This window comes from Ambystoma mexicanum, chromosome 9, assembly GCF_040938575.1.
Source record: "Ambystoma mexicanum isolate Mex_15411 chromosome 9, UKY_AmexF1_1, whole genome shotgun sequence".
Lineage (NCBI taxonomy): Eukaryota > Metazoa > Chordata > Amphibia > Caudata > Ambystomatidae > Ambystoma > Ambystoma mexicanum.
Window position 1 is genome coordinate 895,668,647 of NC_090931.1, and position 24,563 is coordinate 895,693,209.

The 24,563-nt window shown below is 49.0% G+C and overlaps 1 protein-coding gene across 1 annotated transcript in view; it reads right to left on the reverse strand.

Moving 5' to 3' along the window:
- NDUFA10 (NADH:ubiquinone oxidoreductase subunit A10) overlaps window positions 1-24,563 on the reverse strand; it is a 468,753-nt gene that overhangs the window by 312,669 nt on the left and 131,521 nt on the right. Inside the window, exon 5 of the mRNA XM_069616024.1 lies at window positions 6,601-6,722. Within this exon, the coding sequence (XP_069472125.1) occupies window positions 6,601-6,722 (122 nt within the window). The remainder of the gene's footprint in view (window positions 1-6,600; window positions 6,723-24,563) is intronic.

Here is a 24,563-nt window from a genome sequence, read left to right on the forward strand (position 1 = left end):
TCAAAACGCTTGTCGTCCCTATCAGGAGGGATGGTAGGGTACGACGCCTGCTTTGCCGGGGCCGTAGCCGCCTGCACCACCGAACTCTCCGGAGTAGGGTGCTTGGACGAGTAGCAAGGGTCACTACTGACTGGACGGTATTTTCGCGACAAAGACTTGCCCACTGCCGGGAGACTCTCCGGAGCAGTCCAAGCCGCCGCCACCCTCCTCTGTAGAGCCATATGAAACGGCAGTACCGGGTCAGTTGGTGGACCAATGTCGAGGATATCCGTAAGGTCATCCTGAACAAACTCCCCTGGGGGAGCAGACCATCCCAAGTACTCGGTGACCCTAGACATAAGGCGCCGGTACGAGGAGTCGGCATGAGTGCCAGGCTCAGGCCTACAAAACTCCACCTGGAGAGGTGTCCAGCCCACTGGCATTGTGCAGTGACTGTCGTAGGTCCTCAAATTGGCTATGGCCCGAGAGAATCTAGTCTGGCACCGTATCAGGCACCATGCCATCATCAGAGGCCCCTCATCCACCTCTGAAATAAACTCAAGATGGCGGGAAAAAGGCACAGAATGGGAACCAAAGCCATGCTTGACCTTGGCCAGAGCCTTTCTAGGGGGTTCCACCGAGCCTCGGGGTACCCCCGTTGACACAGCCTCGAAAGGCGTCGAGTGAATCGGCGCCAGCGTCGAGAGAATCGGCGTCGATGACAGACGCGGCGCCAACAGCGTCGACAAAGGCCTCGAAGGCGGAGCCCCGAGCGTGTCCTTCGACATCCTGGGCGCCGGTGTCGACGACTTCCTCGGAGGTGGAGCCTCGAGAGAGTCCGTCGACGACCTCAGCGCCACAGGCGTCGATGTCTTCTTCGAAGACTTCACAGGTCCACGCGGTCTCGAGTGCGTCAAGGACCGGGACCTGGAATGGGCATGACAAGAACAATTCCCCTGGTCCGAGCGGGAACTCTCCCGCAAATCGTGCCGACCACCCGAGCCCGAAGGTGTACGAGCGGTGTCTCTCGACCAATCACGACCGACACCACTCGGAGGCGCGGACGGACCGGTGCCCTGCGATTCGAGAATCGCTAACATTTTCTTCCCGAAGGAAGCCCATTCCTCCGGTGTCGCATGCTTGGTGGGATAAGCGACCCGCCGACGGGCGGAGTCCTCGGATGAGGACGGGGAAGGCGACCGATGCCGGTGCTTCTGGGAATGCCTCGAAGAGGCAGAGGAGTGGCGGGACCGACTCCCGGAGCAAGACCCACTGGACTTCCGATGATGAAGCGGAGAGTCGCCCCTCGAATCGTCCGTCGAAAGCCCTGCTGACCTCAACTTCCAGGGCTTGGACACCTTACCTACCGACAACAACTTCTTGCGCTCCCGCAAGGCTTTGGACGTGAGCGACTGGCAGTCGACACAGTCATCCAAGTCATGGGCCTCCCCGAGGCACCAGAGGCAGGCATCATGCGAGTCCGTCACCGACATCTTGGACCCGTGGTCCCCGCATTTCTTAAAGCCCGGACGCGGGGTGGAAGACAAGGTAGACATTTTCATGAAGGATAAACTTCACAAAACGAACAGGCGCCGAAGAACCGAGAATACAACAAACTGCAAAGAGTCGAGGCGCGCCGAGATTCCCGAAGCGAACACGTTCACGGAAAAAACAGAACTGAGGCTACGGGCGTCGTGCATCCTACTTATAACATCCAGTGACGTCGGCCGTCGGAGGAGGTCCTCGAGGGCGGCGTATCGACGCAGAAAGATTTTCTGAAGCAGCACAGCTGTGGTGATTACTGTTATAGATATGGAATACGTCGGAGGACCCAATCCCCTCGAAACAAGGGATCTGGAGCCAACAGGTAAGGGTAGTTAATTTGGCAGTATGGTATCTACAAGCAACTAGGGGAGGACAACAATGGGGAGCAGATTACCCAGCCTCGGGTATGGTGGTGAGGGGAGGGAGTGTGAACCTAGGCACTAAGGAGAAACTCTTGGGCTAGTTGCTCAACTCGCCTATTTTGGGGGAACTGGTCAGCCCATTTGAATACCAGTATAGGGGGACTAGATTCCTGTATTGTTTTACTCTGGAACACATCACCTTTTTCTGTATTTACCATTTTTAATGATTATATTATATTAATGCCTGATACATTTGTATATTTGTGGTGCACTCCTGTGTTGCTGGTCTCATTTGGGTGCTCTATGTTGGGTTAACTGCACTACTACACCAACCCCATAGCCCCTGAAGTCTGCCTTACTGCTCATTCGGTTACCTTGATATAGTTTGGCTAGACCCAAGTGTCAGTTACCCTGGTCATCAACTGGTGTGGCCTCCGAACCCTCCACCAGGTCCGGTTCTGAGAATCCGCCCGATTCAAGACCATAACATTATTACGAATCAAAGCATTCTAGGGCTCGACACTTCTGTTTTGAAATTACTAAGAATGTATGGCAAATGGCAATTAAAAGGCATTTTATTCTCAGGTATAGATGAAAGCAGACGAGACACAAAAGTTTCCATATATTGGATCTCTAGGAGACGATGTGCAGCCTGGGGTTATGGTCAGAACAGATACATCATATTTGATTATATTGCGTACCAGTACGCGCTTGTGTATACCCAGGGAATGTGGGTATATTTAACCCTCGTTAACCGTTGGCGCAAATACCTGTGGTGTAATTCACACTGTAGAGGCATTATATTTACATCATTGCAACATTCCTTTGTAGTATCACTCCGTGTGTAGTCTCTGCGAACGTTTGAAGCTGATGATAGAGAAAAGATTGGGAACAAATCATGAGAATCCCTACTGAAAGCAACTACCGAATTATCATTAGAAGCAGCATTCACAGGTAAATAATGTAGGATTGGATATTGACACATCTGACCCTAAGACTCCTAAGCCCATAACATACGACTTGAATATATCCTGTCTCTGTCTCCTATAGCGCATAGGAACTACTCTCCATGCAAATATCAGAAATAAGACCGGAGAACCACACCACTGAGGCGGCTTGACATCCAGCTGCTTTACCATCCCTCTTTAAGTGTGAATAACGGGTACATTGAACTGTTGTGAATTCCTTTGCTAAAACACAGTTAGGAATTCTGAAAAAGCAATGTCATGAAAAACAGAATAGTACAATGCCTGTTTACATCTGGCAACTGAAGACCCATACCAATCCCACATGTCCTTTACTGGACAATAAAACCTAAGCCCACTCTCTCCACCTTCCCTTGGGTGGGAGGAGGCTACCTACTTAAATGCCCATTGGGCCTCTTATATTTAATTGTATATGTTGCATATTAAATTACTGACACCTTACCCGCTTACCCCAGAGGAGTCACCCTGGATTTTTCGATCTTCCCCTACAGAAGTTGCTGTGCCTTTTCTGATCAGTCAACAGATTTGTGTTCTTTGATGGAAGATCTCGGTCCTGATGAAGATGGCGAACGAAGATAAATGTCATTGAAACCGGTCGACCACTACATCGGAAGTCTCATAACTAAGGGAGATACGTAGAAAAACTACTAAATATACAGACCACCTTAGAGGACTAAGAACCTCTTGGTGCAGTCTCTTCTTTTTAGCCTCGATACTACCTACTATTAAATGAAAAACAGGGGGTTTGTTAACATACGAGATAGTATATCTTGTTCTTTGAATTAGACAATAACTGATATCATCAACTATAGTGAGAGCCACTTTTCGCTTCTGCACTAGATGGCTCTTTAGTTTAGAACACTGCTTATCTTTACATACATATCTTGTTTTTACAAATCTATACATTTCGTTTTTTAGAGTGATACGAGCACACCTCACGGAGGGAAAATAAATTGTCATCTTTCGTGACAAACAGTCCCGCATGAACTGCTCGATCAATGGAATAATACTGCTTCTTAACGGTTAATGTTATAATCGCACTTGCCTTGAATGGCATCCATTGTAGTAATACAGTAAGTTTCCCTCTCACCTATCCCTTTTAGATAGGCGATGCCACAGCGCTTCCTAGTGTCTCCTTACATCACCTAGGGAGAGGGTGTTCTTCCGTTTAGGGCAAGTGTTAGGGTACACATTAGTATGGCAGAATAATAGCCCCACACGTGCTTGTGTTTTGTGTTATATTAGTACGAGGAGAAACCCTTCGATCTGCTTGACTTTAGGAGCGAAAAGAAGAGTGGTGTTGCTGGAGCATGCCCAGGGATCGCGCTGTCTCCGTATCCACCTTGATGGCCTGCAGGGATCCGTCGACAACCTTCTCAAAATGTTTATCTCCGTCGAACAGCATGACCAGTACCCTTGCCTAGACCTCCTGGTCTAAAATGTGTGGCCTTCAGCCAGCCTTTACGATGGAGGGAGACACCGTTCCCCATCTGCCGGAAATCTGTGTTGGCGTTGTCCAGTGCCATTGTGATGGCATGGTCCGAAGCCACCTCTCCCTCCTGGAAGAGGGCTATGGCCTCCACCCTCTTGTCGTCGGGGAGGCACTCCAGAAACAGGACCAGCTTGTACCATAGCTCCCTGTCGTACTTGGCCACAATCGCCAGCGCGTTGGCCACCTTGATGGTTGACGCTGCAGTGTAGTTAACCTTCTTTCCCATGGCATCCAACTTCTTCCCCTCGCTGTCCGGAGGGATTGCGGATGATGATGAAGGGTTCAACCAACCTTTCCTTGCAGTCACCGACACAGAGCCTGGTGATAGTTGTGACCGTAGGCACTTCTGTGCGGACTCCGCGACCCGGTACCTTTTCTCCAGCCTATCCAGTTTGGCCGGGGCCATGGAAGGGTTCTTCAAGAGGGCCCGGTCTGCCTAGAACACGTCGTCCAGGAGGGGTACCACCATGATGGTCTTCCTTTTGGCCTCTCGCCTCTGGTACAGGAAACCCTCCTTGCTGGTCTCCTCGGGCATAAGCTGGAAAAGTTTGGAAGCTTTGGCGACCATGGAATGGAACAACCCCACCTCATCCGGTGGGGACACCCTCTGCTGCGGAGATCCACTCGCCATGGCGATATCGTCGTCAGTTGTGGCCGCGAATTTTCGGAAGCTGAAACAGGGGTGTCTGATATAGCTTCCCCTTAGCCGGGGGCCTCAGGGAATGGGGCTTGCGGCATCCTCTTCTGGATTTCAGCCACCAAGTTGTGCAGGGTCAATAGGATGTCCAGGGCCCTGCGCCATCGTCGCCGGCGTTGTCACAGTCGTCCTCCACGCCCTCCTGGATTGTGTGTAGGGACTCCAGGTCCTCGTCATCTGTGGACGAAACTTACATGGCCTGGGGCACTGCCTGGGACTTCCTGGCACCCACCCCCCCTTTTTTGGACTGTGACGCATCCTCTTCTCTGGGGTGCCAGTCCGCTTTGCCAGAGTTGCAATGGAGGCTTCCTGCCTCAGAGGCAGGGACACCTTGGGTGCGGTATGCGTTACCTTCACAAGGTCAAACCCTTTCGCCTTCGTGGGAGCGGCTGTGACCAGCTCAATCGTCAACGTCTCTTGTGCCGCCTGGATCTTTCTTGGGCAGGTAGCCCGCCTTTTCCTCAGCCCCTGGCCTCTCTCCGCAGCTTAGCCTGATTTGGCGATTTCCTCTTTGAGGAGGAACTCAATCACTAGCTGGTGACGGGAGGCAGATGGTGATGTTGATCCCGCCCTGCCCATCGTGGGACAATCCCACCCCCCACCCCCCACCGCCCACCCCGCACACCACAACCCCCCCACACCACTCCCACTGAAAGGGGACCTTCTTTCCTTCTCCGTCATGATCGGAGGTGCGGTGTAGGCCAGATGGCCTTCTGGAAACTTCGACAATCCTCGGCCTTGAGGGGCACTTGAAATTCACAGACAAATGGATCCTTGCTGTCAGCAGATGGAGAGAAGAGCACACATGCTCTTTCACAAAAATAAAACCGGTTTCCATCGAAAAATGAAAAAAACGTACAAGTAGCTCACGGAGCAAAACCCAACGACTCCCAACATTAAAATGTGTAGTAAAAATCTGACGATGGCTGCCAGAGCAGGGCCTTAGGTAGAGAACTGTCATTGGCTGGGGGAAGTATGACCCAGAGTACAGTGATTGGTTTAGAGGAAAAATACAGTTGTGAAAGTGAAACTTTTTTACCGAGTATTTCCCGCATGACAGAGAATATTCATGAGCATGTGAACTCCATGCCAGGCCCCATGCTGGAGAAATTAATAATTATTTGCTGTTTAATAATACAAGAAGGAATTAATCGGCTTACTGCAAATAAATGGTCATGGGTGTAAACCGAGATCATATTTACCTAGTGGGGGAACCTTTTGAAAGACGAAGCACCTAGAACTCTGGCGTTTAATTGCCAAAATGGGTAAGGCATGGAAACGAATGCACGATCATAGAAAAAAAAAAGTAAAATGTGTGGCAATTGGTTATTAAACCATAAAATAAACAATTGTATATTGAATAAGCCAACAAAACCTGCAAAATACAATCATTCGCACAGAGTGCATCAATCCACACTACCAGAAATGTGGGACAGCAATAAGCAACAGCAGGAGCTTTTAAGGCAATATTGAGAAGGTGAATCCCCCAAATTCCACATGGGATTGTCTGCAGAGCAACAGTTGAGGTGACTGACTTACCAAGCCCTTCTCCTGAATCCGTTGGTAGACCTCAGTGTGCGGAACATCCACATAGATGACCAGGTGAGGTGGCAAGAACTCATCAATGCTAATCCCTTTGATTTCATTGTAATGATCAACGCCTGAAAGAAGAAGGACCAATTAACAGGACAAGCATTTTTCCAAGGGTTTCTACATGTACCCTGAATGATAAGGAGTAATGCTATGGTCAAAGTTGTAGCTTTCTCCTCATAATAAAGGAGGGGGGCAACCTACAAAACAAGCGATACAGATTTAACTAGACAGTAAATGGAGGTAATTCTACACAACAAGGGATTCTTCAATCACACCAAATGGCACAGGGAAGGGGGATCCATCCCATAAAACAAGCCACTCTAAATGTATCACAGTTAAAAAAGCAGAATGAGATTTAGGTTTCTTGTAATTCTAATTGGTTATTTATAACATGCTTAATACCCAGGTAATCAAACCTGTGTTGGTCCGCATCTTATTTCGTCCAAGGCAAGTGCTTTGCCCCTGAGCTATCCTCCCGTGTGACTTGGATAGATATATATATATATATATAAACATTACTCACCGTAATTGTATTTGCGATGCTTTAATCTGCTTAGATTCACATGCTGTGCATAGGCCGACATCTAGTGGAAGCTGTGGAGTATTACAGTTTGTTTATCAAAACTAGAAAAAATGGGCGTCGACACAGGGCGTGCCAGTGATACTATCCCTAGTGTGACGTCCACTGTACCCATGATCCCTCACGCGTCTAGGACCCTCAGATTGTATTTTTTTCTGACATCAGGAGTAGCGCGAGTACAGATAATCCAAGCAGATAGATAAGACTAAAAGCATCCATGCGCCTTCTCTCAGAGGGGAGGAAGGGTGGGTCGCATGTGAATCTAAGCAGATACAATTATCAGAAATACGATTACGGTGAGTAATGTATCTCTTCTGAGGCTTGTTGAATCTGCTTAGATCACATGCTGTGCATAGAGTAGCGAGCAGCGTTAGAAGAAGGAGGTGGGATGTGAGAAGGGTCATGAGCAAATAAATGTCTTAAACCTGCTTGTCCCACTTGAGTATCTCTTGGAATGGGCATCAATGCAGTAGTGCTGAGTAAAAGTGTGAATAGAGCTCCAAGTAGCTGCTTTGCAAATGGTGCCAAGGGGTACATTTGCAATGAAAGCCAGAGAGGCCCCAATGCCTCTAGTAGAGTGTGCTCTTGGCGTGAAAGGCAGAGTTTTTTCAGAAAGGGAGTAACAGCTGGATACAGTTAACAATCCACTTAGAGATGGCACCTTTAGAGACGCGATCTCCCTCTCTGCCTGTAGCTACAGAGACAAACAGCTGATCTGTTTTTCTTAGCGGTCTGGTCTTTTTTTACATAGTAGAGGACCGCCCTACGCACATCTAGGGTGTGTAGTTTCACCTCAGCCGAGCTTTGTGGGTCTTGGAAGAAAGCCGGAAGCTCGATGGACTGGTTCAGGTGGAATTTAGAAATAAACTTAGGTGAGAACCTAGGGTGTGTACGTAAAACCAGTTTATCTTTATGAACTGTAAAGAATGGATCCTGCACTGACAGAGCTTGAATTTCACTGACTCTTATAAATGTAATTGCTACTAAGAAGGCCGTTTTGTAAGTCAGGTGTTTGAGACTGCTTTTGTGCATGGCTCGAATGGGGGGCCCATGAGCTTAGATAGCACCATGTTAAGGTCCCATCCTGGTGGTGGGTTTGAAATAGGAGGGTGAAGTCGCTTTACTCCTTCCATGAAGGCTTTAACTGCTGGTACTTTCCACCACGACACCTTGTTATGGGAAGTGGTGTATGCTGACAGTGCTGCCAGGTGTACCTTCAGTGAGTTAAAAACCAGTCCTGCGTTCAGCAGGTGGAGCATGTATGTAACAATAGTGGAAGGAGTGCAATCAACTGGGTTGACTTGTTTATTCTGGCACCAGATAACGAATCTCTTCCATTGGCCAAAGTAGCAGTGCCTCGTGTTAGGTTTCCTAGATTCCTTTAGGATGTCCATACACCTCTGTGGTAAATTGAGATGTCCGAACTCTATGACCTCAGGAGCCATGCTGCCAGGTTCATTGAGTTGGGTTGAGGATGCACCGTTTGACCTTGGTGCTGGGATAGTAGGTTGTACCAGCCCGGAAGTTTGATGGGTTCGCACACCGCCAATCTGCTTAAGTGTGGGAAACACGGTTGTCTTGCCCACATGGGAGCAACTAGGACGAGCGTCATCGATTCTCTGTTCATCTTGTTGACCACCTTCCCGATTAGAGGAGTTGGTGGAAAAGCGTACACAAAAACATCCCTGACCAGTTCATCCACAGGGCGTTCCCCTGGGAGTCTGGCTGGGGGAACCTGGTTGCAAATCCTGGGCACTGTCCGTTTTCGCTTGTGGCAAATAGGTCTATAGTGGGGAAACGATTTACGATTTTTCTGTGCAGACACCATTCGTGTTCCTCTGGGAGGGGGATCTCTGCTCAAAGCATCTGCCAGAGAATTGAGATCCCCTGGAACATGTTGCGATGACAGGAAGATGTTCAGTCCGAGTGCCCATATCCAGATTTTCTGGGCAAGCTTGGACAGATTTGGCGACCGAGTCCCTCCTTGCTTGTTCAGGTAGAACATGGCTGTATTGCTGTCCGTCCGGATTTGCACTGACAGATTTAACAGGTAGGGCTCGAACGCTTGAAATGCTCTGAATACTGCTAGAAGCTCTAACAGGTTGATGTGATTCTTGGCCACTGAGTGCGGCCAGAGACCCTGAGCTGTGTGGTGGAGATGGTGAGCTCCCCACCCCGTCAGGCATGCATCGGTTGCGACTACCGCCTGTATCTCGGGGTCGTAAAAGGGTTTCCCCCTGGACAGATTCTCTCTTGTCCACCAGTGAAGGCTTTGTACAAGTGTTGGCGAAACAACCACTAGATCGTTCCACTGACCACTTGCCTGAGACCACTGTTTCACCAACCATTCCTGCATGGGATGCATGCGCAGGCGCGCGTGGGGGACCAGGTAAATACATGACGCCATCATGCCCAGCAAACGCATTGCTTTTCGTACCGTTATCTGGCGACCGGACTGATATTGCGGAATTTGCAGCAGTATATTCCGAATTCTTTCCTCGGAAGGAAAGGTCAACCCCTCTTGAGTGTCTAGGATAGCTCCTAGGAACTGTTTGGATGTGCTTGGCACCAGACTTGACTTTTTCTCGTTTATTGAGAAGCCCAATTCGAAGACGAGGTCGATAGTCCTTTGAATGTTTGCTCTGCAAATTACTGGGTCTCCCCGTGATGAGCCAGTCGTCCAGGTAAGGGGACACTGGGATTGCCTCCCTGCGTAGGTGTGCTACCGCCACCGCTAGTACCTTGGTGAATACCCTTGGAGCCGAAGCTATCCCGAAGGGCAGTACCTTGAACTGGTAGTGCCGACTGTCCACCTTGAAGCGCAAGTACTTTCTGTGCGCTGGGAACATGGAAATATGAAAATATGCATCTTTCATGTCCAATGTTGCCATGTAATCCCCCTTTTTTAGGAGGGGGATTACCTCCTGGAGAGTAGTCATGCGAAACTTTTGGGGCTTGACATACTTGTTTGCAGGCCGTAAGTCCAATACTGGGCGCATTGTTAAATCTTTTTTCGGGTTCTATCGCGTCCTTTGCTAGCAGATTGACGATCTCCTCGAGGAGGATCTTCTGGTGGTCCAAGGAATGTATTTTTTGTCGAAGAGGATGGTTTCTGGGACGCTCCAACAGTTCTATGCAGTACCCCGCGGATATTGTGGACAGCACCCATCTGTCTGATGTGATCCCTTCCCAAACTTGGGTGAAGTTGGAAATGCGTCCCCCTATTGGGGTTGCGTGAGAAGGGACCCTGAACGGAGCGTCACTGTTTTGGTGGAGGCGTGCCGCCTCCTCTACTGGGGCTACCTCTACCTTTTCCGCGTCCTCTTTTATTACCCCTGCCGTAACCTTGGGTAGACTGTTGGTTATTATTGCTCCACGGTGTACCCTGCCCCAGGGAATAGTTCGATCCTCTCTGGGAATTTTGGCCGTGTGGGCGACGAAAATTGCCATTCCCTCTCTGATTAGGGGGTTTATTGGTTAGGTGGCCTAGGGATTTGAGTGTTTCATACTCGTACTTGGCATTTTTTAGCGCGTCCTCGACCGCCTTACCAAACAGATCCGGCTCCACCGGTTTATCTAACAATGATGCTTGGGTTTCAGCTTTGAATCCAGACTGCCTTAACCAAGCATGTCTCTTGATAACAGTTCCTTCTGCTATCAATCTGCCGGCGTTATCTGCGGCATCAAAGGTTGCCTTTAAAATGCAACCGGGCACGGCTCTTCCCTCCGCCGAAACTCGTGCCAACTGGCTCTTTAAGGGTTCTGGGGCGGAGTCTATGAGTGCCGCGACTTCTTCCCACTGATGGCAGTTGTAGCTGGCCAACAGGGTGGTGGAGTTGGCAATCCTTGCCTGGTAGGTGGAAGTGGAGGCTACTTTCCTGCCCAAACCATACAGTTTCTTGCTCTCCTTGTCGGGAGGATGATGACAAGGGTGTTCCAGCCCTCTTACGGGTGTTTGTAACAACTAGGGAGTCCGGCTTCAGATGCCCCCTTATATACAGTGGGTCTGATTGGGCTGCCCTGAAAAGTTTCTCAAACCTGGGGTTCACTGCTCTGGTGAGGTTAGGATTTCCGAGCGAAGGGTCTATTCTCCTCTGAATAGACTTCAGGATAGGGATGGCCTGAGCAACATGCCTCCTTTCTCCCACTAACTCTTAGGCGAAGTCCCTCTCCTCTTGAGCACCCTGGTGTCAATGTGGAAATGTTCAGCTGCTCGAGACAGAACTTCATTCAGGAGAGGTTGGTTGTCGACAGGGGAGTCGGTAACCGGGGGTTCCTTCTCTACCGGGGAATCTACTCTGTAGGTTTCCGGGTCGTCCTCATCCTCTTCTTGGTCCTCATCATCCCCATAGTAGCCCGTACCAGTTTGTTCTTCCAACATGCCCAAATCTGGATCCTCACAAAAGGATGACTCTCCTTGATACTGAGAGTAGGGCTGTACATAGATGGGGTCCGAAGACCGTGTTGGTGTTTCAAACCGGGACTTTTTACTTGGAGGTATAGGATCCTTAAAGCCCGAGGGTGCTGACCCGTCGGGAGTATAAGAGAGAAAGTGTTCAGGGTTTTTTGTGTAAAAATCTGCCAATGATGACATCCTTGACATGACCCTGTCTATGTCATCACTAGACCATTCTCTAGAACTGGGGATGACTTTCTGGAAGTTTCTCTGACTTATCCTGACTAGACTTGGTGGTCTGAGTAGGGGTCTTTGAGATAGCATAAGACTTGGACTTGTCTGTCTATGAGGAGTGGAGTGTCTTAAAGGTGTGGAAGAAGGCAGAGGCTGCTTCCTTTGTTGTTTTTCCCCCTCCCCGTGAGTGGAAGAGTGTTTTCCCTGTTTTTTCGCCCCCTCTGAGCCTTTCGACGCCTGGCGTCGAGGTTCGGGGGTAGTGTCCCTATCCTTCGAGTGTGGAGGTAGGGGTTTGGAAGCCGCCATAACGCGGTCTGCGGGCGCCGACTCCTGGATCGAACTTCCGTTACCTTGGGGAGCGAGGCACTCTTGGCAACAGTGGATGATTGCCTGGAGTCATGCGGCGATCTTGATCGAGAACGCCGAGAGGACGCCGATTCGGATCGTTCTCTATGTTCCATCTTTCCGAGAACTCGACATGCGCGTCGAGTCCCGGTTGGACTTCATGTGTTTTGTGGAAGTGCTGTGGGAAGCGCTTGTGTTGCCGGGGGTCTTCCCCATAGCCGCCCTGCCGGACGACCTTCCGAGGTCGGGGACTTGCGCTCGGCTGTCTTTCGACGCCATAATGCCCTCGCCGTCCGAAAGCACGGCGTCGCTGCCATCGCTGAAGGCACTCTCCGCTGCCATGGCCTCTTGACGCCTGGCGTGGTGGGCCCAACGCTTGATCGAACGGTCCTTAAGTGTTTTGGGTTTAAACCTACTACACGCTCTGCAGTTGGGGCAGAATTGGAAAGGGGTACCCTCCATACGCACCTTGTGGCAGCGGGCTTGTAAGTGTAGGAATATATAAGAATTTACCTATATACGAAAAGAGCGTAGAGTATGTCCACCCCCCACTCTCCCTACTTGCAGGGCCGAGGCCAGCAGCCTTCCTAGGCCCAAATCTGTCGTGCAGCTGGCGACGGTCAAATTCTTCTCCGGGCCAGCGTCGAGTGTGGAAGTTCGGTGACTCGACGTTGGGGTGGAGAAATGGGTAAATTTAACAATATTTAGCAAAAGTATGGCTAAGGCCAGGGAACTCCGCGAAATGCTTCCGACCAGTATGGCGGAAAAAAACAATCTGAGGGTCCTAGACGTGTGAGGGATCATGGGTACAGTGGACGTCACACTGGGGATTGGATTACTGGCACGTCCTGTGTCGACGCCCTTTTTGGTTGCTGGAGTAGATGGATGGAATGTAAACTGGAATGCAGAGGGTTGAATGGAACGATGATGAGGTGGGACTCCAGAGAGGTCAGTTGAGCTGGAGTCATGGAGAGCAGCAGGCTGAGGGTTGCTACGAGATATCTTCTATGATTGATTGGAAACTTGTAAAGCGCAAACGTTCGCCCAAGGGCATCATGGCGCTTAGCAACACTGGAAGGCACAGCCAGAGAGCAGCTCGAAATCAGAACAGATAGGTTTTCAGAGAACACCTTAAGGATAAGTGGCCCTCGATAATACGGAGTGACTGAGGAAGGGAGTGCCACATTTTAGCAGCCACAAAAGAGAATGCACGGCCACCAATCCGTGCACACCTAGTTCAGAGAACCACAACTAAGCAGGAGTGAGCCGAGCAAAGGGCCCGGGCAGGGACGTGGTGATCAAACGTCTGTTGCAGACAAACTGTGCCTCTGCCATAATAGGCCCAGTGGAAGGAGATCCGCTTGTCCACTGAAAGCGGTGCAAGCCGTGCAGAATAGAGGGTGGGATGCCAAAATCTTCCTACAGTTCTAGTGGTTTTTGAGATGCTGACACTTGTTAGTCTTCCATCAACACATATGTAATAAGCAAACGGTAGTAAATAATATTGAGCTCTACGCGTTTGTGAACAATTTCCCCTTCATCAAGAACGATAAATCTAACAGTTGTGCCAATTATTCTTCAAGCTTCATGTGTTTCTAAAGTAAAACAACTTAAATGAGTAAAGGGAGGCCAGCAGGGGGCACGCTCATGACAGCAGCCTGAGCGTCTAGCTCCTGTGTTGCCGGGCAGTTAGGTGCGATGAACCCCCACCTAGACCACCACCCAGGCGGACACCGGTGGCACCATTTCGATACGAAGCCTTGAGGCGCATTGCCCCAAAGATGGAGCGAGTTTGGGCACTGAAGCCAGCCACGGTAAAGTGAAAGTAACTTTCTCTGATGCGGAGGTCCAGCTCGAGAGCATTGCAGCTGCAGGAGCAGCATGAGGCCTGAAAGTGGAGACTAGGGCCACAGAGGGGCAAATTCAGCAGCAGAGGGGAGGATCAGGGCTCGGAGAAGCTGCCAGCACATGCCCAGCTGGCTCCATGAGGGACCTGCGACGGCGGTGCGCCCACGGCAGGACAGTGCAGCGCAGCTTAAGAGGCGAGGCCCGCCTGGAGACACGGAGGCCCAGCAGGAGCACGAGGCCCACAGTAAGGATCGGCCCCTTGAGAGGTATGACTGCAGTGAGGGTGCACGGTGGTACCGGCTGGGCCATAAGGGAGCAGGCCCCCCTCAGAGGGACAGTGGTAGTGTCGGGGACAGGGCTCTGCCCCCCCCAACCCCCAAGAAGGTGGGCCCCCAGGCTGAAGGCAGGGGCGTGTGCCCATCTCCTGGGTTGGTGAAGGTCCCCAACTAGAGACAACTGGCAAGCAAACACCAGGTAACCGCCAACTGGAGGAGTGGGGGGGAGCTGCCACCAGGGAGCAGTGGACCTGGTGAGAGGGGCTCCATGTGAGGAGAAGCCCGGACAAAAGTGTGCTGACAGCCCTAACCCCGGCACTGAGCAAACACCTGCAGAAGGGGCCCTGGAAAGGTTGTTGAGACTGGTGGCTGACGGGAACCCAGCAGAACCGGAAGGCACAGAGGCACAAGTGTGGACCGGAGTGTTTGGGGAAGTCAGATGGCCAGCGACCCCCCCGGATCCCATGTGGGGCAGCACCCCCGCGGAAGAGTGGAGACTGGTGGGGAATCCTACTGGAAGGCAACCACCCCTCACCCCCGCCAGACTGTGCCGGCCAAGAGGGACTGGACTATCCCATGGACTGGAAATCGATGTTGGGGCACTTCGAATACACAAGGAGCACAGAAGTGGGAAGGACTAGCCTACCTTGGAGCATGGCAGAGGGAGGTGAGGACCCCGTTTCCACGAAGGACATTGTCTCTTTTCTGGAGGAGATTAGGGGAATGAGGGCCGATATCGGAGGAAAAGTGGACAAAATCAATGTGAAGATGGACGAGAAGGTCCAGGCGGTCGGAAAAAAAACAAAAAACATCCATGGAGACCCTGGAAATACAGATGGACATGAGAATGGCGTAACTGCAAAATAGGCAAGGGGAACTTGCCCTCAAAACGGATGAATTTGAGAATCGTGAAAGAAGGAACAACCTGAGATTCTTTGAATACCAGAGAGAGGGCAAAACGGAAAGAGACCTGAGAAGGACCGTGCATGAGGTCGCGAAAGTACTATTCGGGGATGATACCAGCGATCAGCCGAAAATCGATAACAATGCACAGAACTTGAGGCGCAGGTAGAGGCCAGCGAACCGTCCGGGTGCGCTTTCACAACTACCTGGACAAGCAAAAGGTCCTGGAGAGAGCGAGGGGGGCAGCTGCAGTGGCGCTGGGGAATGCGAAAATCATGAACTCCCAGGACCTCTCATCACTTACACTGGCGAAACGACAACAATGCATGCCCCTTACAAAGTGGCTGAGGTACGGGTGGGCCTTCCCCTTCACCATCACCATCTCATTTGAAGTGGACGGATACAAACTGGTCACGGAGGAGGACATTCGCAGGGTCACTGGAGAATTGATGGGAGAGGAGGTGGGCACAACAGAAAAAGGACTGAAAGGCCTCAAACACAGACAATGGCGCATAAAATGCCCAAACAGGTGCAGGGTTCCTGGCTCGAGGAAATTTAGGAAGTTTAACACTCCTCCGGCTGGGGCCTCTGGAACCTAACAGTAAAGCACCTCCTTGGGCATCTACACATGCATGTTTTAGATGCACATTGTTTGTCTGTTGGTAATGTAACAAGGGTCAGGAGGATTGCATTGGATTATACGGGGTGACCTCTCCAGAGGGGATCGACCCATCGAAGGGGAAGGGAGTCAGTTGGGGTGGGCGGCAAAGGTGGCTTAGGGGAATATAAGCAGTGGTGGCTTTGATGTTTAGGAGCAAGGTGAGATGGGCCAGATGACCAGGTCCCATTGGTGGTCCCGGTGTTCGTCCAGTGGACCAGACGCCACAGGAAGGGGGAGAGGGTGGGATATGGTTGGGAGAGGGGAGCAACAAGTTAGCATTTACTCCCCAGGCCATACAAATCTGGGTATTGGATGCGATCTGTCCAGAGGATGGGATTTGATGTAAGGGAATGGTGGACCTGAGGGGTACAAAGGGATGATCGTCTCTGAATTTTCATACTCAAAGTTAAAGGGCTGAATTCACTAAATAAAAAGTCATTAGTGGCCAGGAAATTTACTAGAATGGGGATGAGTGTGCTCTTCCTTCAAGAAACTAGGTTCACCAGGGGTGAGGAAAGGAAGATTCCATGCAGATTGATCAGTCAGACTTTCTGGGGCTCACGAAATGCAAAGAAGGGGGTGGGCATTCTGATACATAAGCGGCTAAAAGTTGAAGTTCAAAGGGTGTGGTCTGGTGATGAAGGGAGGGGCGATGTCTGATTCACCTTTGTGGTGCTGTATGCCCCCAACCAAGGGAAATTGCACTTCCTTCAGCCCATGTTGGCGAAAGCCTTGAATGATGGAGTGGGACATTTGGTGGTGGGTGGAGATTTCAACATGTGGGCGGACCTGCAGTGGGACAGGAGATCAATGGGACAGACTAACAGTGGTTCCCTCATGGGCAGAGGGAGGTTTACAGGATTGTTTGTATATGCATGGCGTACGTGATGTGTGGCGAATATTCCACCCACAAGAGAGGATTCACCTACTCCCCACCCCATGAGACCTATACCCGTATAGATTACCTTTGCATCTCAAGAGACATCCTGGAACGGGTGCTGGGCTCAGAGATCCACCTGGTTGCCTGGTCGTCCATGACTTGGTAGCCTTAGATCTGTCTTGGAGGGACTTTGGCCCCAACAACTCAAAATGGAGAAGTAATGAATCCCTGTGGAAGGCTCAGGTGTTGAGAGGAATTTGAGGGGGCGATAAGGGACTATTTAATGCTGAATGATACGGGCAAGGTAGATGAGGGGACGGTGTGAGATGCGGGGAAGGTGACATGGAGAAGCCTGCTGATCAGAGAGGGGGCACGCAGGAAGCGAGAGAGGACCGTACTGGAGAAAAGGCTGCGCAAGGAGATTTGGGATCTGGAAAGACAGATGCAGGCAGAGGAAGGAACGGGGGAACTGATAGAGGAGGTGAGAGGGGGGGGCGAAAGAGGAATTGTGATTGCCTCGAGGTTGGTAGGATAACCCGGAAGCTTCAGCTTCTGAAGCAGACATACTATGAAAAAGGCGACAAAGCAGATGCTCTCCCCTAGCGACAAGGCTATGTGGTCAGCGCACAGACATAAGGATAGCGGGGGTTGAGAGTCCATGGGGCACGCTGGAGGCGTCTACAGGAGGAGAGGTTGAGACTTTTGTGGATTTTTAATGAGGGTTATACAGTGGGGGAAGACCACTTGGATGGGGGACGCTGTGGGAGCCTGTCTGAAGGAGGTGTACCTACCAAAATTGACCCCCAAAAGGGTCAAGGGAATTGGATACCCCCATCACAGGAGATGAGTGCGACAGCAATCCGTGGGTTGCTGTCGCACTCTCATCTCCTGTGATGGGGGTATCCAATTCCCTTGACCACTGGCTTCTACAAAATGTTTGCAGGCATCCTTGTTCCACACTGTCAAATTATTCAACCATATCCTAGAAACTGGAAGGGCCCCAAAGACATTAGTGAGGGCTCTCATAACAGTGATACATAAAGAGGGTAGGGACCCCAGAGTTTGTGGGTCATATGGCCCCATCTCACTCTTTAATGTGGATGCTAAGATATTCACCAGAGTCCTAGCGATGAGACTTGACGCGCATATGCAGAGACTGGTCCACTCCGATCAGGTGGTTTTCATAAGGGGGAGAGAAGGGGCCGACACGATGCACAAATCCTTGCACATTGTCGCAGAAGCCTGCGGCGGAGGGGGTAACCCCACGCTCTTACCTGTGGATGCAGAAAAAGGCATTTGACAGGGTGAATTGGGACTTCCTGAAGGCAACTTGGGTCAAGTCAGAGTACAAGTTGGGCATGTATGCAGATGACATTTTGCTGCACCTCAGAAATCCGGGGTCCTCGTCCCTGTGGTGGTCGAGATACTTTAGGAATACGGGGCACTTCAGGCTTCCCGATCAACAGGGAAATCCATCCTGTTTCCGTTTGGCCAGATAGAATCTGCCGACAGGACTTATACAAAGCAAACTTCCAGTCACTCTTAGCAAAACTGTTCAAGGACTTGGATAAATGGGGGAAAATTGACGATTCCCGGATGGGCCGGTTAAACACCATAAAAATGAACTTCCTCCCAAGAATCCTCTACTTATTTCAAATGGTCCCGAGAAATTAAGAGCCGTCTCCAAAATTCCTGGGTCAGGGTAAGAAAGCGAGGGTTGCTTACGAGGTCCTGGTGCTTCCAAAAGAAAAGGGATGGGTGGGATTCCCGGACATCATCTGCTACAAGATGATGTAGCTGAGGGCTCTGGTCCCTCAATTATGGGAACAGAGGGATTGTCAGTGGGTGGAGTTGGAGAACTCCTCTCAGACTGGCGACTGTAGGAGAATGATCTGGGTGCAGAGAGACAAACTTAGGGAACACCCCATCCTAGGGGTCATCTGGTATCTATGGCGGAAGGGACCGGAGATGAAAGGGGTCACGGCATAGCCCTCCCCTTTGAATCATTTGTGGGCCCCGGAGGTAACGGACCGCATCCCAAACCCAGAGAGGTTCCAGACTTGGTTTGATGCCGGCCTCACAAGGATTGGTCAGTTATGGAGAGCGGGCCAGTGGGACTAGGAAACTTAGTCTTTTCTTACTTGCAGTTGAAGAGGGTACTCACGGCTGATGATTGGAAAGACAGGGTACAGAGGGACCAAACACCTTGGGAGAAGGTCCTGGACTCGAGAAATGTTATGAAATGGCTGATCTCGGCCTTATATGGGGCCTTGGTGGAGGCTCGCAGGGGAAGTACGGAGAAACTCCGGAGTAGGTGGGAAAAACACTTGGGTGGGGGAGTGAACGAAGCACGATGGCATAGAACGTGCTGTAGGGTTTACAAGACCTCTATTGCTTGCCAGTGTAAATTTAATGCGATCAAATTGCTCCATAGATGGCAGTACGACCCAGTGCACCTCTCTAGGATGTTCTGAGGGACGAGTCCTCTATGTTGGCATGAATGTGGTGTACAGGCGGATTACTGCCATATGTGGTGGGGGTGTGCCAAGGTTCAAATCTATTGGGATGAAGTCTTTGGGTGGATCAAAGAGGTGGAGAGGATCCCCAGACTGAAAACACAGTTCTTGGTCCTATTTGGTTTGGAAGGAAATGAGGGGAATACTGCGGCCTACCTCACGTGTCGCACACTGTTGAAAGCCCTGCCTGGCAATGCATTGCAAAAGACCTGCCATCATGAGTAAAAGGGAATGGATAAACACAGGAAAGAACATATATGTGATGGAAAGGATCACAGCGGCCATACATGGTAGGGGGATGAGCCTCTTGACTGAATGGTCAGAATTCTGGAATAAATGTATGCCTACGGTGGCATATGTTGTGTAAAATTGAGGTTGATCGGGCGGGGCAGGGGAGGAGAGGAAGGTGTGCAGGGACAGAGGAAAGTTTGCAAAGGTACGGGATGATCATATTTTTAGAAATATGCGAGACATTAAAGTGGACAACTGTGACAGACTGCATGTAACTCAACAGCTCTGGTTTTCCTCAGGCCAAGTGGTGAATCAAATGATTATTATTGATTATCTGACTATAGGTATTGAATTCAATAGATTTAATGAGAGCTAGACCTACCTTGATGTAGGACAACAATGGGATCCAAAAGGAGCAATGCAAATCTCTAGAAACTCAATGGACTCTGCCATAGCCCTGGCCTATGCCAACATATGCATTTGAAACCCAACATATTCTTGAACATCAAAGCTGGGCTAGTAAACTAGCTACATGGAAGAGATATATCAATGACATCTTTGGGATCTGGAAGGGTCCCAGAAATGTACTCTAGTCCATCCTTAAATACCTCGATGAATATCATCCTAGAATCAAGTTTACACTATTTTGACATCAAGGAAGTGTACCCTCTTCCTTGATGCCAAAATAATTCTGATAGGTAACAAAATGAGCACATCCATCTACCGTTAACCCGCGGACGTTAATAACACTACACAAGTTACCATCCACAGCATTTGAAAACACATTCTCAGCATTCGAAAAACAATCTCCCCCGGAGCCAATTTTTGAGAGTGAGAAGAATTGTGTCAGAAATTCACAGAAGCTGCTGAGATATTAACCAACAGATTCAGGTCTAGGGGTTATCCAGAAACAGTACTATTGGAAGCCAGGAATTACAGTATTACACATAACAGGAAGACACTGTTGAAAAGCAAAAGGAAAAAAAAATATATATTAAAATGACACTTGATACACTTGTTCACATTTTCTAAACAAAGCACACAAATTAATCGACTACTTATGAAAAATTGGACTTTGACGCCCAACTGATAGAAATCATTCTGCAACACCCCATGGTAGCATATACAAGAGGACGAAACAAAGCACAACCTAGTGAACACGAAGAGAATAGGCCCGACAAAACAACTATTTCACAATGCTCCTAAACATGGCACGTTCCCCTGCCTACATTGCTGTCATTGCAGCTATGTACAGAAAGATGAATATGCCAGAGACCCCCGGACTGGACAAATAAAATCACGTTGAAACACTACGCTACATGCAATTCTAAACTGGTTATTTATGGACTGATCTACCCGTGCAGTCAATTTTACATAGGACAAACCGAGAAAAATGAAAGAAAGACTAACAGCATAATTTCAACATCAGGACTAAGAATCAGAAATCACTTGTAGCAAGACATTTTGAAGCCAATAGGCACACCATTGCCCAACTTAAATATGTAATCCTAGGAATAGTAAAAACACCAGCAAGATGGGGCAGTACCAGCAACAACCTGATGCATAGAGAAATGTTTTGGATACATAAGTTGGATGCATTAGAACCAACAGGAATGAATGAGGAATTCTCATTGACAGTGTTCCTATAGTACATTAAGGGTGGTATGCCATCAAATTGAACTTCTGCATCAATTCATACAGGCACGGCCTAACGAACAGTGGGGTTGGATCTGTTAAATCTACATCTCTAACCAGTATATCTTCTACTATGACTAGATAGTCAGTTGGCCTGCATTCTGCAGCCGATATTGATAGTTAAAATTCTGTAAACGAAATTTAAACTACATGATCAGTGATACTGTGATGCAGGGGAGTTGCTAGGTCTGGAAAAGTCCCGGGGCTAAGCTGATGTCGGAACTGTTGGGACTGGGGGCTAGCTAGTCTTTTGGCTGTAGCTCCTGAGATTCTATCCGGGGCTACAACCAAAAGATCAGGGGCTATAGCCCCCTTAGCCCCCCCTAGCAACGCCCCTGCTGTGATGTACCGTTACGCTCACCTGGTATCCACGGGGACGCCACCCAGCCCTGGTTGGATGATTTGCACTCTCAAACCCTCTCCCGGTCCCTTGGTAAGGCCTCTGATTAAAGATGGGTCTGCAATATAGGAGAGCTGGATTCAATACCAGATTGGCTTTATGTTTTCCCACCTCCCTTGGCCTCAACTCCTCCCTGCCCCTTGGGCCTTCTCCTCACCTTAATATTGTAAAAGGTGGATACTCCGTCCTGCTCCTCGTGGCAGGGGCGCGTAGATGTGGGGGGCGAGCATCGACCTAGTTACTTCACTGGTGCAAGCCCCCCCCTTGTGGGAATCCAGGCCTGCTGCGACTCCATATGTTTGCTGCTTTACAGTCTTTATATGCAGTTCTTATGTCCCTCTTAGTTCGAATAATAATGCCTTGCTTCTTTCCTTTTAGGTATGGAAAGGTATTTTGGTGTTTTCATGCAGTTTGAAGACGAGCATGGGCCAGTAGGCGAAAGCACGGTGTGCGCGATGCTGTCAGGTGAGTAATGCGCGATGCGCTGTGCTGTTTTGCCTTTTATATTGCTAACCTGTGTCTTTTCACTCCTTGCAGGTTGCGATGTTCCTCGCTGAGCGCCGTAATGTTCCAGCAATGATACTGACCAGGAGATGACTACCCAGGTAAGAATTGTGTGGCTTTCTTCATTCGGGAGGAAACGTTGAGTAAACGCTTACTAATGCGGTCTTTCTTTCTCCTCATTCCAGGTTATGGTATTCCAGGATGCATGCAGTGCCGGATGATGGAGTTCGTACCTTCAGGTGAGTGGAACTGAAGTCAGCAATGGATTGACTGAGGTTACTGTTCCAGGTAAGTTTCGTAGTGTTCTCCCTCTCTCTGCAGGTCCTTGGTTTCAGGTAAGATGGCATCAAAGAACTGGACACGGTGAGCGTTATGCTGCCCACAGCAGAATAACGCGAAGCATGTTCTGCTGTTTGGGGGCGGTTTATATAGTCTCAGGTAAAGTAGTCCAGGTGAAATAGTCCAGGTGAAGTAGTCCCACGCCTGCCACACCCAAAGACTAGACCGCATAGCTCAGTTCCTTGTAACTGAGCTATGTGTGCCTCCATGTTGGCTGAACCCCCCCCCCCCTTCGGCCCCAAGTTAAATAGTCCCATTCTAATGTTGGTCTTCATGATGGTTCTGAGCCTGGCGCCTTTGGCGCCAGGACTGACTTCAAGAGAGTCTTGGATGAGGTTTTTAAGGCCTTTGACCTGGCCCTAACTGGAAGGCTGACTTGCCAGTGAGGGCCAGGGGCAAGGGTCATGACATGTACCTAACCAGTGAAAGAGTATGAAGAATGTTAAATGTATAAAGTTACCCAATAGCCCACTGTAATGGTCTATACCACAGATATCAATCTCTGAATATTGTAAACAACCACCAGTCTGTAGAATACACATGAGACAATGAGTGTACTGTAATGTATAATGAAATTGTACATGCACAAAACTAAACTCTGCAAATAGTAATCCACATTGGATACACAACTGTAAAATGCAATATAGACTTACACAATATTTGCTTGGAGTAGTGGGGTCAACACAACATAAAGTTGGTCTATGCCATACTGAAACCAAATTGTGAATTGGAATCAACCACTAGCATGTGGAGAGACAACAAGTATGTATTGCCTTAAAAAAAAAACTATTTCCTAAATGTATTTTTTTTTAGAAAGAAATCATGTATGCCAAACGCCATGTTTACCTAAACTACTGCTGTTGAAATACTGTAAATTCCAAGCAGAACAGATTGACAATACAAATGGTCCTGTGATATGTGGTTTGGTGAAAGAACAGAGTTCTTTACTAGAATCATAGGCCACTGAACATCATAAGTCACACTCTGGCATGAATATACAGATGTACACAAAGGGACAATTTTTTCCAAATGTATTTGAGGCTATATGGTTTATCTTGAGGTGTATTACATCAACATAAGTAGATTGTACCCACACTCAGATTTCACTTCCATCCCGTCTGGTCCTATTGGACTACAAACTTGTAATAACCGCAACCAGCAGTATCTTACACAACTTCTGGGCATAATCATCACTACGATTAAATCGTCGCGTCACCCGCTACGCTCTTTGACACAGCATTTATTAGCAGCCATCGTGGGTGTATTTACACTCCGATCACAAGGCCGACAAGAATTTATTCTAGGTAAGTGCAACCCTTTCTGGTTCACAGAAGGCCATTTCATTCAAATTATCTGTCCTGCACTATTTGCTAAGAGATATTATTCTTACAGTGCAAGACAGAAGATTCTCACAGAAGCGAACTGCAAATAGATGCAAGGACATTGCCCTCAGTGGAAGGCAGTACTTGATTCCTGCTATCATGCATATAACACTTATCACAACATTTTGACCAAACTAGGCGAGTACCTACTCAGCATTACTTCAGCAAATTAAAGCATGTCTTTAATTTTTACACATCTGTATATATTCATGACAGTAGATCTTTACTTGTACATTTAGATATGATGCACAGCACAAGATGGCGACACATAGAACAACATAGACCTTTTCCTTTGGGATCCCAGTATTGTCCTACATCAAGGTAGGCCTATCTCTCCTTAACCCTATTGAATTCAATACCTATAGGGGTCCGATAATCAATACGAATGATTTGAAATACATTAGATCGAACCATCGTCCCTCTGAAAACATCTTAAGACCCTCTCGGCGGGCAAGGTTCACACATACTCTCATTGAGGTGAATTTGTAAGGCTATTTTAAAATAATATCCTTGAAATTATACTGTTAATACAGTTACATTACAACTGCCTTTACTCATTTAAGTTTTTTTACTTACCTTAGAGACATATGAAGCTTGAAGTATTGAAAACTGTTAAAGATTTATCGCTCCCGATGAAGGGAAATTGTTCACGAAACGCAGAGCGCAATAGCTTACTACCCATATGTTAATAAAAGACTGGCAATTGTCAGCATCACAAAA